General features: G+C 37.7%; 1 protein-coding gene across 1 annotated transcript; it reads right to left on the minus strand.

Annotated features, from left to right (window-relative positions):
• Positions 1 to 2,893: 2,893 nt before the first annotated feature.
• On the minus strand, positions 2,894 to 9,677 carry LOC134541874 (chymotrypsinogen A-like). The gene is made up of 7 exons (XM_063385578.1): positions 8,784 to 9,677; positions 8,302 to 8,386; positions 7,260 to 7,410; positions 6,329 to 6,489; positions 5,077 to 5,175; positions 3,541 to 3,680; positions 2,894 to 3,169 (listed from the first exon to the last, which is right to left on the minus strand). Exons 1-7 carry the CDS (start codon positions 8,835 to 8,837, stop codon positions 2,969 to 2,971), a joined length of 891 nt encoding a protein of 296 aa, XP_063241648.1. The 5' UTR covers positions 8,838 to 9,677; the 3' UTR covers positions 2,894 to 2,968.
• Between the last annotated feature and the right edge of the window lie 4,005 nt (positions 9,678 to 13,682).

The following is a 13,682-nucleotide window of genomic DNA, read 5'->3' on the forward strand; positions in this document are numbered from 1 at the left end:
AATTAATGTCTTGCATTTTTATTTATTAACTATTATTTACTCTTTTACTTAACTTACAACAATTTAGATGTCTGTCCATACATTAATCACACTTTACGTAAATCTTAAATTTACTCTCCCTACTGGAGCTCAGCTCAACAGTGGCTCTCGAATGCTCGTCTCTTACCTCTCACCTCCGTCTCAACACACTGCCTTGCAGTACTCACTCGTCTGTGCACATACAACACAGTCCCTATGCACCAATCTTCGCACACGAAGAACGTCGCTTGCCATCCGCTATTGCTCACTGAGGGGTCACTTGCCCTCTTCACTTCACTGCTCTCGTTGCTCCAAATGTTCACTAGTCTTGCACTCTGCTGGTGTCGCCACCAGCCCCAGACACTCCCACACTACTCGCTGCAGGCAGGCCTCCGTCTTAAATACCTGCCAAGTCCCGAACTACAAAGGTCTCGTAGCCTTTACAAAGTCTCTTGTCATCAGAATCCCTGACTTACCACTCAAAGTTTCTAGAACAATGGCAGCCTGGTTATGCCACTTCATGCAGGGAACGTGCTGAACACTCGAGAGGCAGGGAGAGAGGTGCCGCTCCTAATTGGACTACCGCAGAAGAAGGTATGCTACCTGTCTCGGGGGTAGGGGACTCTCTCCCGTCTTCACAGGCCAGCACGTTGCCTTTAGTATCCTCGTTACAATCTTATAATCTCTCTTTGTTCCTCTGTTTTAAAGGTTGCATTCATGTTTGCCTTTATGAAACTGAAAAATAGGAATATTTTAGACTGTCATAATTTAAAAATTTAAATAATACCTACAGAAATGTATTTGCTGCCTTAGCAGTCGCCAGATTTAGTTTATCCCGTCTAGTTTGTATGTAATTAGTTTTGACTGCGAAACTGCGATTAGTGTCCCAGTTCTGTAATGGCTACCAGCGAATTTACACGTACGAGATCTGTTGGTGCAAGCCTGAGGTGTTGTACGCATTCCAAATTCAAAGAATAGTTGAGCTTGATAGGATTGGTAAATAAGTTGTTTGCAATTATTATTCACCCTAGCAACTGGTTTAAAAAATCCTTTGAGTAATTTTGATACATTTAGCTGGAATGAATAAAAATTTGGCTCTCCTGTGTGCTGTGTATTGAAAGACATTATAACTAGAGCTGGGCAGGTTCATGATTTTTCGGATTTGGCCGGGGGGAGGGGGGTGAAAGATGCATTTTCCCAAAGACGCATGATGATTTGTTTTCCCCATATCTCGATTTTATTGGGTCCAAGTGCCAATATTGTTACCAACAAACTATTTTCAAACAAACTACTGCACTTTATCTCAAGTCAGTTATGCATGGATTCAAAAAAACACTATTAACAGTAGCATAAAAATGTTCACAAGCAAGATCAAAAACTTTGTCTAGTATTTTCATCATAAATAAATTATTCAAGTTTTTTTAACTTTATTTCACTACTTTTGCTAAATGGTAACGGAACGAATTGTGTCCACTATTGAAATTGCAGACTACCTGACATAAAAGTGTAATAAACAACTATTTGTTGTTTCATCACACATGCCAGTATTGGAAAGAATACAGAATATACACAAATTTTTTACAGTCACGGACTATTATCAGAAAAAACCATGGGAACATTTATGCTATGGATTAGTGTGAAACAATGTATAAATCAGCAGCCTACATCCATGTTTACACAGTACATGTTGCATTAATTTGTGACTATAGTTGAGGCAACTTGAAAATGCAAATAAAGGAAAATAAAAAAAGTGCCCTTTTTGTGTAGAAATTTGCTGTAAATGTGTTTGTACATTGTAAATAAGTTTTTTTTTTTTTTAATTCTCTGGTTATAAAATTGAATGAATTTTGCTTTATTTTGTGGTATTTTGCAGTTCATGAAAATTACCTGCATCTATTAATTTATCATCACTGAAAATGAGCCTTGGTAATACAAATGACTCCATTTTTCCTTTGCAAAATTATATACATTTATGAAATATTTAAACCTCAATGATTCCCGGTCTCAGTTTCATTTCCCTTCAGCTCTAATTATAACAGTTTGAAAAGTAATTTTTAGAAATTTACTAACATTCATAGGGTCTTCTTAATATAATAGATAACGTATACTTAATTCCTTAAGTTTCTAGGTACATATATGCTTAAGCTTTCTGTACACTATACCCATTGTACCCTTTCGTTCTCATGTGAATTTGTTATTCTCATGTAGTTACTGTTAATCACATACAGTAATAGTTTTGTTTCTTTGTGCTACATAGGAATGCATTTAGATTTATCTGTTTTCATTTCAGAGTTATAATTTTACTTTTTACTTGGTCACTACAAAGCACCAATGTAAACTTTATAAAGAATTGGTTCATGAGCTATGAGAATATGACCCATTGTTTGTATCATTTGCAGCTGTGTGTTTTATTTTGTCATTTGATCAATTTTTCAAGCTTGGAAAGTACAGTGAATGCTGTTCGAACTTGACTTTTGATTGCATATATTTGTCGTTCCAATAAGAGATCATGATGCACACTTATTTGATCACAGGAGATTATTTTTTGGTTCAACAAAATCACCAAAAGTCGCACTAGTAATTTTTGAGCTGTAAGGTGTGATACAAGTGAGGCAGCCAGCATCTGAGTCGCCTCAAAATTGCTGGCAACGACTTATCAAGCTGTGCGACAAGTAAAGAGAATGAAGAACAAGAGACCAAGTGCTGTTTGTTTCTTGGTACTTACTGATAATTGTACTACAGAAAGTATTTTACTATTTGTATTTATATATAGTGTTAACAAGGTTAAGAAGATATTTTTGTCATTTAAAATAAATCATGGCATTAGATGAAATTTATTTAATTAAACCAAAATTAAAAATCTGTTTTCACATTACATTTTTTATTATATATATTGATTTACATATGTTTAATAATTTGTTATTTTTTCTATTTTATGCTAATCATAATATTAGTACACCATGTCAATATCCAGTACGGGGTGTGAGAATGTGTTTCCGATCTGCGACTTGATCCACTGGAGGTGACTGGAAACGTTGGTGTAACCAGTGGGATAGTTGGAGCATGTTTTTGAAGATCCGAACGAGACCAAACCTATCTGTGTGTACTCGCCGTCATCTTCACGTATTGCCAGAGCACCACCGCTGTCCCCCTGGAAAGAGAGAAACACTTGTTTTAGCGAATTCGCTTTCATGTGAACTACATCTGTTTCCTGTATTCTGCGCATTTCATCGGAAATCGTGACTCGAATTCAGGGTTAAAAACTGCCCTCTTGGCTGCTCTGTGTCATTCACTCTGTAAATATGCACCAGCACACATCACATGCAAGAGATGAACTGAATTGCGGTTACTTTGCGAGAACTTAAATGAGCATTAGTAAGTGTCACTATTGGCATGGTTTTGTTAGTCCTAGACAAGACTCTGCTCCAGTGGTGGCCCAGTTGAAGTGTACCATGCAAACTTGCACACCTTCCTTGTCCATATTCTCCAAACGTTACTGCAGGTTGGCGGCAGTGTACTCACCTGGCAGGTGGCTGTGCCATGCTCCCCCAGAGTGCAGAAAAGTGTCTCGCTTCTTACAATTGAACCATAAAACTCTGCACAGGCTTGCCTGCTGATTACAGGTAGCTCTGCATACATCAGGTTGTCGCTTTGCTCACCACCTGTAGGGTGCCAAGAACAATTGCAATAAAGTGCTTAAAACTGTATATATATAAATATATGTATATTTTTGTGTAGTTTTACTACTGTTATTTATTTTGTGCACAGTATAAGTTTACATTTCTGTTGTCTGGAAAACAAAAGTTTATATGTAAATGATACAGTGTAAGCTTATTAATAATTTAATATCACTTATCAGGTACTATAGGGGGTAAACAAGATCATTTAAAAAGTGACAAATTTAAGCTGGGTTTCTGTATCAAAAATTTTGCATACTATTTGTCTTATGCAAAAAACCATGGAAATCACACATCTTGCCTACTAAATTGTTCGTTCTGCAAATTTTAACTTAAGATAATCTCCATGTTCAGTGATAAACATAATGTGAAAAGAAAAAAAATATATATATTTAGTTTAAATCAGTTTATAATATTATTGGCAGTTATGGCCCCAGAATTCACGGGGCCGTGGGCCATTTACGTTCGCAAGGCTCTAATATTTTTTAGAGGGGCCGTACTCTAAAATTTTCAACAACATATTTAAGTCAGCCATGACCTCAAATCTCAATGACGGTTTTACTGAATTATTTTTAAGTTAAGAACATAAAAACAAATTAATCAATAGCGATCAGTCTAATAAATTACGTCTATGTTAAATGATGACTAGTATTCTAGAGTTTAATGACAAATGTTTTATATTACTACTGCGTTAGTAATAGAAGGGCCAGCGCGGGACCCTAGGCAACTGCCCAGCTCGCCCGGCCGTAGAGTCACCCCTGATTATTCAGTAAATGTTTTCACTTTAAAATTAACGTTTATATAATGCATATATTTGCTCATATCTCATCTATGTCTGATGTAAAAAAATTCCAACACTTCTGCATCAACATTTCAAAGAAAACCACAGGAGTGAGGCACTTGAAAGGTATCTTCTGTTGGAACAATAGAAGATAATGTGGTGATCCATTTAACTGAGAGTAGGTTTGAAAATCATTAGCATAATTCAGATGAGGAAAACATTTATTTTAGTTCAGTTTCATAAATCTCTTTGTAATTTTATTACTAAATAATATGCAACAATAATAACCAATCATGTGTTTATTTCTAAGTGCACTTTATTAAGCAAAAGTATAAGTGCATGCTGTCAGTTATGTATGTATTTAATTTCAGTCTGTTAATGTAGAAGGTACCAAAAAATCACATTGGTTTGCCCTTTGAGGATTTTCATTATTTAAGGTAGTCCAGTGTATACTTGATTAATATTGGAACATATTGATGATTTTGTTCTGTTATGCACAAGCAATGTTAGCTTATTTATTCTGAATATAGTAAAGGAAAATTTTGCCTTCTTTAAGTCACTTGTATTTCATAATGTGAGATTCACATCACTTGTACCTACTTTGTGAAGTTAGTCCGTAGCCGCAGACAACTCCAGTTTGTCCCTCGTATGTCTTGCTGCCATCTGCAGAAGATGGTAATCTGATTGGTTTGATGCTTGCTGAAAATTAAAATGAGATTAATTAATTTTAATGCACCTTTAAAGTAAAAAAAAATAGCATAACTTATGTGTTAAATTGAAATATTACGTCAGGTGTCATTATGTATGCACACAGTCACATACTGTAATCAAGGTTTCTCTCAAACAAATACTCCATCCACTTATTTGTAGGTACCTACATCTTTTAGCTGACAATCTTTAACTACATACATGGTCAAAGAACTTGATTTCCCCCCCCCCCCCCCCCTCTAGTCTTTATTTGAAAATCAGGGGGTAGTGTTTTAATTCCTTTTTAATCCTAGATCATTTCTTCCAAACAGTAAATGGAGAATGCTTTCAAGTTTATTAAGACTATTGGCCCGTTTGGAAAGGGGTGAACAAAATCAAACTAGGAATTAAATCTATTTCACATTGAAATTTTTCCGTGATGGTAATTAAAAATTTCACCCAAAAATTGGTGTATCATAGCAGCGCCCAGCACCGAGCTGTCTAGACGGCCATCTTAAGATTGCCTGACTTGTTGGATACACAAAGCTTAGAGAAAGTTTTGTCCACATCCAAACTACAGCACTGCACCAAAAAAAAATACTGTGACATTTTCAAGTTCCAATCACACACAGTAAATGTGAAACACAAATACCAATAAATGGTCATTATAAAGTCACTAAACAGAAATATTGTACTTAACATCTGCTATAATTTTATCATTTATGACATAATTACTCGTTTGAAAAAAAAATCATAATCTTGTAGAGTGTTAAGTAGCTATATACCAACAGGCAGGGGCGCAACAACTAAATTTCCAAAGGGGGGGGGGGGGGGGCAATATACCTTTTTATAAAGAATCATCGATCCCCCTATTGAAGCGGGGGTCCGGGGGTCCTCCCCCGGGAAAATTTGTATTTCAAGGTGGAAAATGGTGCTATTTAAGCAGTTTTTTTTTCTTCTAAAAATTGATTACACAGCACTTTCTTTGCCCCCGTTTGCCCCCACTTCAAGGTTTCAGAAATACCCTTGCCCCCCACCCCCTGTTGTTGCGCCCCTGCCAACAGGTCCTGTAGTCTAAAGTTTTAGTGTGAGAAAGTGTCTTCGTGTGTACGTGAAACGGTCGGGCGGCACATGGACATGTGGGGTGTGTCTATGCATGGCTTGCCTGTGAACGAGACTGCTGTTGTAAGCTGCAGAAGGGCTATGTCATTAGCGTGCGTGGTCCTGTTGTAGCCAGCGTGCGTCCTCTTGAGCGTGGTCACTTGGACTGGCCCGCTGTCAAGGTCCAGCGTTACAGAGCCTACGTAGATTTCAAATTCGCTAAACCTGTGGGGGGAAAAAATTGTGAAATAATTATAAAAAAAATACTTAGTAACATCACATACTGATGCAAAAAAAAATATTAATCATGATAAGGGAAAAAAATTGCTTTGTTTAGTTAGTCCTGCATCAGTTTGTGGATTAAATCTTAGGTCTATGTATTCAGCATGGGCATCGTAACCGGGGGGGACAGGGGGGGACACGTCCCCCCCAATAATAAAAGTCTTCAATTTCGTCCCCTCCAATAATATATTTAGTTTCGTAGTTATATTAAAAATATTATTTCTCTGATATAACCCATATGTTGCGCATGGTGCATTTAGTTCAATCGTGGTAATGTGGGCACTTCATAATTCGATCTTTGTATAAAATAAAAATCAGGTCCGATACCGAATACAGATATGTTAACTGTGTTTTTACAAATTTGTTCTCTGAAAATATTTTTTATAAAAAATAAATTATATATTGCAACCAACTATAATTATAATATTTAGGAAAGAAAAATGCCAGAAACCACCTTTTTGCACATTCAAACTACAAATTTTCCTGGGGGAGGACTCCCGGACCCCCCGCTTTTTTCCAGGGGATGGATATTCCTCAACACTAAATCAATTGAAGTCCCCCCCCCCCCCCCCAAAATATATCCTTGCGAAGCCCATGGTATTCAGTACCATTAAACCTAAAATTATGCTGTAGGAAAACTTAAACTTTGAAGAAGGAAAAACTTGGTTTTACATAGTGTTACCCATCTACCCGGCTCCGAGCGCCCCACTCACGAGTAGGTGCAGTGTGCAGCGGTCAGGACCCAGCTGCCGGCGACGAGGGCTCCCCCGCACAGCGCCATGCCGTCCCCCACGGTCGCCGCGTACCACGGGAACTGCCCCAGCGACGCTCGCTGGCCGTTAATGATGCGTGGCGCCACGGAACCTGCGCGGCATTTTCTCGACACGTATACTACTGCTGCCAGTAACGTAGCCAGGATTTTTGTATGGGGGGGGGAGTTTAAGAAGCATGGTGCCCCCCCCCCCCCCCTATTAAAGTGGGTGGTCCTCCCCCGGAAATTTTGGATTTTAAGGTGTAAAATAATGCTATTTGAGCAGTTTTCGGTACTTAACATTAATAATGTTTTTACCATTACAATACATATTTAATTTTTTAATAAAAAAATTGTTTGAGTGATGAAGTAAGAAATTAATTAAAGATATTTTAATCAATCCAAGTGCCTTGTCCACGTCCACTCAAAATCATAAATCATGCTCAAAGCTCGACACTACAAAAAAAAAAGGAATAAAAATGGTTGGGTTTCGGCAGAACTGGCCTATTCCTGGAAACAATTAGTTTTTGCTTGAAGAGTTACCCAGTCACCACCTGCTTATAATTACCGCGCTGGTTAAATACAATAGGTGTAAGATATTTGAAAACTTGGGACCCGTCACGGGGTCAAAACCTTATAGCTTCTGCTCGCGACGGGTAGGGGAAGGGAAGGAGAATCGGTAGGGCTCGCTTACTCTTCCCCTCCAGTGCAGTGGCCGGTGATAGCAGTAAGACACCCAGGCTTTTAGCTAACCTGCTTTCAGATAAGAAAAAAAATAATGGCTAAGCCCCTGACTGCTGCTAAGTTAATGTTGTATTTGCTGTGAATTTGCTCTTTTATAAACATTAATTAATCAAGCTTTAGAAAATATGGATCTTGAAAAAAAAAAAATACAAAATAGCTAGACTAAGCAGATTATTTTAGAACATTTATGTTGAATATACAAAGTTATAATATCAATTATATAAAACTGCTAATGTAGGTGTGCTTAATGCTCTGTTTACTTTGAGTGTGATCTGTGTTGGCTGGTGCGACTTCATGCTGGACCTTGAAATGTCTCCTCCTATTCTTGTGCAGGTCTGCTGCATCCTGCCAAATACATGTTTTTTTTAAGAGGTTGGTAACAACAAACACTGCAACTTATACATATGTATCTGATTCTTTATACATAGGTAATAAACTGTACATTATGAGATATTAACTCTAAAATTATTCTATGTTGTTCTTAAACAAAAAGTTGTAATTTTATTAATATGTGTTCTTGTTTTGATACATTTATAGACTCATACATCAAAAAACCTTTATATATAATGTTTTGATTAACTTTAGGCAGGAATATCATATAACTTATATATCATATAACTTATATATCATATAACTTATATATCATATAACATATTAGGTAAAATTAATCTGAATTGAATTCATGTATGTAATAAAAATACATGTTATTTGTTCTAAAATAAAGTGAGCATAATTTTTTTACCTGGGAAGAGATGGTAAGCAGCAGGAGAAATGCACAAGTGATTGCAGCAGACATAGTGGGTTTTGTTTTCTAGGCAGCGAACCTCGACACCTTTATAATGCTAATCTTGAGCAAGAACTGTTAAAAAGCTGCCTTTGTTATCAATATTTCCTTTCTGATTAGACAAAATGTTATGAAGCACCATAAATCATATTTTTGTGTCAAATAAATGATAAAAATTTGTATGTAATCTGATAACAATTTGGATTCTCATGTAGCTAAATATAATTCTAATTTTATCATCTCTTTCATAACTTGTAAGTTGTTTTTTATTGGCTTGTGCAATAATTTTATTTTGCTGGAATTTCACGTTGCCACATATTACACCGTTTAAATACCAACTATAATAGTGTAAGCAATTTAAATTTGACTCTAAAAAAAAAGCCCTAACAGCAATGAACAGGTGCTGTTGGTGCCTAACATTTCTGTTGTATAAGAAAAACTCACTTCGCAATAAAAACTCTTAAACAGCGAGATATTTTATTAACATTACACAGGTTTGAAATCCTACAAAAATAGCACTTTTGCACTAAATAGTTGAAGAATGTAGTAAATGAATTTCATTATAGTGTTTTCTGTTTCGTAGTGATAGTAAATTTTTAAAAAATATAATCTATCAAATATATTCATTAAAAACTGTCTTCGTCCAAAATTTTGAATTAACATTATAAATAGTTTTTTAACAGATTTTTGTGATCAAAACCAGTTGGAAAGCTGAATAGAAAATTTATAAAAATGTAATTTCCTTTGGTGAAGATGGGATGGTGAATATAAACAGTGTTAAAGTGACAAGTGGTCTATAGAATGAGGAATCAGTATAAATATAAACGATGGTACTATGGAAAAGAAATTGAGGCCGTTAGTCAAGTGCTAGTGTATGTACATTGCAGAAAAAATATTACCAGACATGGAAATTACATTCCGGTGTGTCTATCTGGAGGAATAAATACAACTAAACCCCTTCTCAGAAGTAACCTACATCCCTTCGACTTTAAATTGTGCTGTCTCAATTGCAGGGAGATGGTTAATAGAAACTTAATGGAAGCACCCCCATTGCTACCCAAAAATATGCTAACTGGAAACTGTCCCCAAAGAGATTGTGTGCAAAGATTGCATTGATAATGAATGGACTTAATTGAAACTGATGCACAGTATCATAATACTGTGATGATGGTTTTTTCTTTTTGTTCAAGTATGCCAGGCGAGCCACCATGGACATGTTCTTGGAATTTTATCTCCACTAGAAAAATTTTCTGGAGCATAAAATTACACAAAGACCTTGGCAACATACATAACACATACGTTCTTTTCATAAATACTTTTATGGGATGCGACAAGCCCTGCTCTGTGGTATAACAGGATGAATATACTTAATCGTTAATCAAAAGTTTGTAACATTATATTTTGAAATGTATTAAAGCAGAAAAATATACCTATACATTGTTCTAATAGTTTTAATAATGGTTTAAATACATTGTTCTTTGTACAATTATGTTTCAAAATATGTTACAAATTTTTGATCCTGTTTACCCTTGTGATCCTATTCACCCCATTTTACAGTAGTCCAATTTCAGGATTCAACAAGCTACAAAATAATAAATAATAGTAAATGGCAGAAAGTTAAAATATTTAGCAACCCAAACATGTTGCAAGATTGTGCTGTAGCTGTAGGACAGCGAAAATTCAGACATTGGTTTAAAGAAAAAAAAATATATATAGGTATTCATTATGTCATGAATCTTGTGCGCTTTCCTCCTACTTAGGCTGCCTCCAGCCAGCAGAGTATTTGCCGATATATTAGTGGCTGCCTGCGTGACTATTCGAATGAAGTCAGTATGCTCCTCCGCCAGTGTTGTAGGTATGTAACAGTCTGCCATAACCAAAATGTATTTAATAAACTTTATTGTAATACATTTTATTATACCATATTGTTTCTTTAATTAAATAACTATTTGTTTTCAAGCTTAGCCATAATTGTGTGACAACTTGGATTATTAATTTTATTAAAAATATTTTCGACATAAGACTGGTTATTTTGTATGCTAGATGCAATCAGCCCATCAAAATCGTGCATAGCGGACACGGAAATGACATCCGTTTTGGTAACTACAAATCTTAAAAAAGGCGAAGAGCACATGGGTGATTAAAGGCCCTGTCACACTGTCAAATATTTGTCACCAATAGAGCTGTAGCAAACCGTATGTATTCGTTACTGAGTAACGGGTGCGGCATCTAGTAACGAGTAACGAAACGTTACACACGAATGCATTTCGTTACTCGCATCTTTCGTATGTTTCACGCATGCGCGCGCTATTTCGTTACAAAGAACGATGTTTGTTTATTAATAAAAGTATAATTTGGAAATTCGTCGTCCAAGTTTTTTACTGTTTATTAAAGGAGTGTGTGTGTAGACAAAGTTTTAGATTCGAACAGAAACAACGTAAGAAAGTATTTTTTACAAATTATAAATATGTATGTTTTTGTTTTTTATAATCGCGTTTTTTCACGTTTTATGTTCTTATCTTAAAAGATATATTATAATAAAGCCGCTCTAATGAGAGTTAATTGTTTCTTGGTTAAAAAAAAGCTGTTAATTATCAAATATTTGTAATTGTTTATATTCGATTTATTTTTATTTACGCGACGTCATAATTTACGCGTACGAAATACGACTCGATTCGATGCTGTTACATAACATAGCATGTGCCATGTCATGCGGTATCAGAAGTAACGAGTAACGATACGAAAGTAACGAGTACTAATTGTTATAGTAACGAATACATACGAGTACACATTTTTTCGTTACTTTTTATTATTATTTTATTATTATTACTTAACCTGCAATTGGGCTTTCACCCGGTGGCAAGAACTCCCACTCACTCCCCTCTCCCCCCCCCCCCTCCATCAGCTTTCTCCTCAGCTCCCTCCCATCCCTGACCTCCACCATTTCCTCCCCCAGCCCATTCCACTCCCTCCCCGTCCTCACCAGGAAGGTGTTCCGCCCTCTCTCTGTCCGCCTCCACACCCTCTGGAGCTTACATCTGTGGTCTCTTCGTCCTCTGTACTCCCCTCTATGTACTTTGCTTCCCAATTGCCCCCATCCCCCTTCCCCCTTCAGCACCTTGAACATCCTGACCAACCTTTCCACTCTTCTTCTCCTCTGTAACGTTTCCCACCCCAACTCCTTAATCATTTCCGTTGGGCTATGCAGTTTCCCATCCTGCCCCTCCCTCCTTCTCCACATTCCCATCACCCACCTAGCCGCTCTGCGCTGTACCCCTTCCAGCTCCTTCACCTCAGTCACCAGGTAGGGGTCCCAGACCGCCGCCGCATACTCCAACATTGGCCTGACCAATGTGGAGTATGCCTTCTCCTTTGTCCTCCTCCCAGCTCCCTGCAGGGTCCTACCAAGCAACCCCAGCGCCTGCCTTCCCCTCCTGACCACCCCCTCTATGTGCTCCGCCCATCCTAGGTCATTTTTCAGTGTCACCCCCAGGTACTTATATCCTGCTGCCTCTCTTATCTCCTGCCCCTTCCAGTAATATACATTTCGTGTGACTTTCCTCCTCTTTGTAAATCTGACAACTTTTGTCTTACCAACATTCAAGGACATTCCATTTTTCTCCGTCCATTGCTCCAACCTTATCAAGTCCTCTGCTAAACATCCCCCTTCCCCCACAACCTCATACACTACACAGTCATCTGCAAATAGCCTCCATCTGGCTTTCATGCCCTCCCCCAGATCGTTTATCATAATTGTGAACAACAGAGGCCCCAGCACACTCCCCTGTGGCACCCCCGACGTCACTTCCCCCTCCTCGGAGCTTTCCTCACCCACTCTCACTCTTTGTCTTCTATTCCTCAGGAAATCACCCACCCAGTTTACCACCCTTCCATCCCTCACCAGCAACTCAACCTTTTCCATTAACCTCCTATGGGGGACCTTATCAAACGCCTTTTCAAAATCTATAAAGATTGCATCTATCTGCTTCCCCCCGTCCACCGCTTCCACCAGGTCTTCCAACAGCCCAGCCATCTGGGTCTCGCATGAGAACCCCATCCTGAATCCATGCTGCCTGTTATCCACCCACCCCAGATCTTCCATTTCCCCCTTTACGTACCTTCCTACCAACCTCTCCATCACTTTTCCTACACAGGACGTCAAACTGACCGGCCTGTAACTTCCTGGCTCCGCCTTATCATTTCCCCCCTTGTAGATGGGAACTACCACTGCCTCCTTCCATTCCATTGGTAGTTTCCCCTCCTCCAGAGACTGCTTGAAAACCTCCAACAGGTACTTCCCAATCTCCCTATCACCCAACTTCAAATGACTATTCCCTATACCATCTGGCCCAGCTGCCTTTCTCCCTTTCAACCTCCTGATCACCTTAATTACATCTGTCAGTCGCAGCTCAAAGGCCTTCCTGCCCATTAAAATGTCGTCCTCTTTACCCTCCCATGCCTCCCCCTTTGTAAATACTGCCAGATATTGCTCCTGCAGTAAGTCTGCCTTTTCCCTGTCCTCTGTATATTCCTGCCCCCCTCCTCCTCTGAGAACCCCTCTAGTCAACAATATATTTGACAAAAGAGTAGGTTGGGAAGTATTGGACGGAAAATCGCTTCCAGTTTTCTATATAAAATATATAATGTACAAATAACCTAAAATTTATTTTAAATCATGAAACACTAACAATTTAATTTTTGGTCTGAGCAATCTCAAACTTTTCATATTTTTCTCAATTTTAAAATTAAATAATGCGTCACAATGCTCCGTGCATTTTTAAGTTTGTTATTGTATATGTGCAATTTTAAATTTTTTGAACAGAAAATGATAATTAAGTCACAATGTTTAAGGTTATA

This window comes from Bacillus rossius (genome assembly GCF_032445375.1).
Source record: "Bacillus rossius redtenbacheri isolate Brsri chromosome 4 unlocalized genomic scaffold, Brsri_v3 Brsri_v3_scf4_2, whole genome shotgun sequence".
Taxonomy (NCBI): domain Eukaryota; kingdom Metazoa; phylum Arthropoda; class Insecta; order Phasmatodea; family Bacillidae; genus Bacillus; species Bacillus rossius.

Excerpts from the sequence above, each read along its gene's own strand:
- LOC134541874 (XM_063385578.1), bottom strand. The coding sequence starts at position 8,837 with ATGTCTGCTGCAATCACTTGTGCATTTCTCCTGCTGCTTACCATCTCT. Across the intron at positions 6,490-7,259 it reads GCTGCACACTGCACCTACTC|GTTTAGCGAATTTGAAATCT; the intron begins GTGAGTGGGGCG and ends TTCCCCCCACAG. Across the intron at positions 5,176-6,328 it reads AACAGCAGTCTCGTTCACAG|CAAGCATCAAACCAATCAGA; the intron begins GCAAGCCATGCA and ends TTTAATTTTCAG.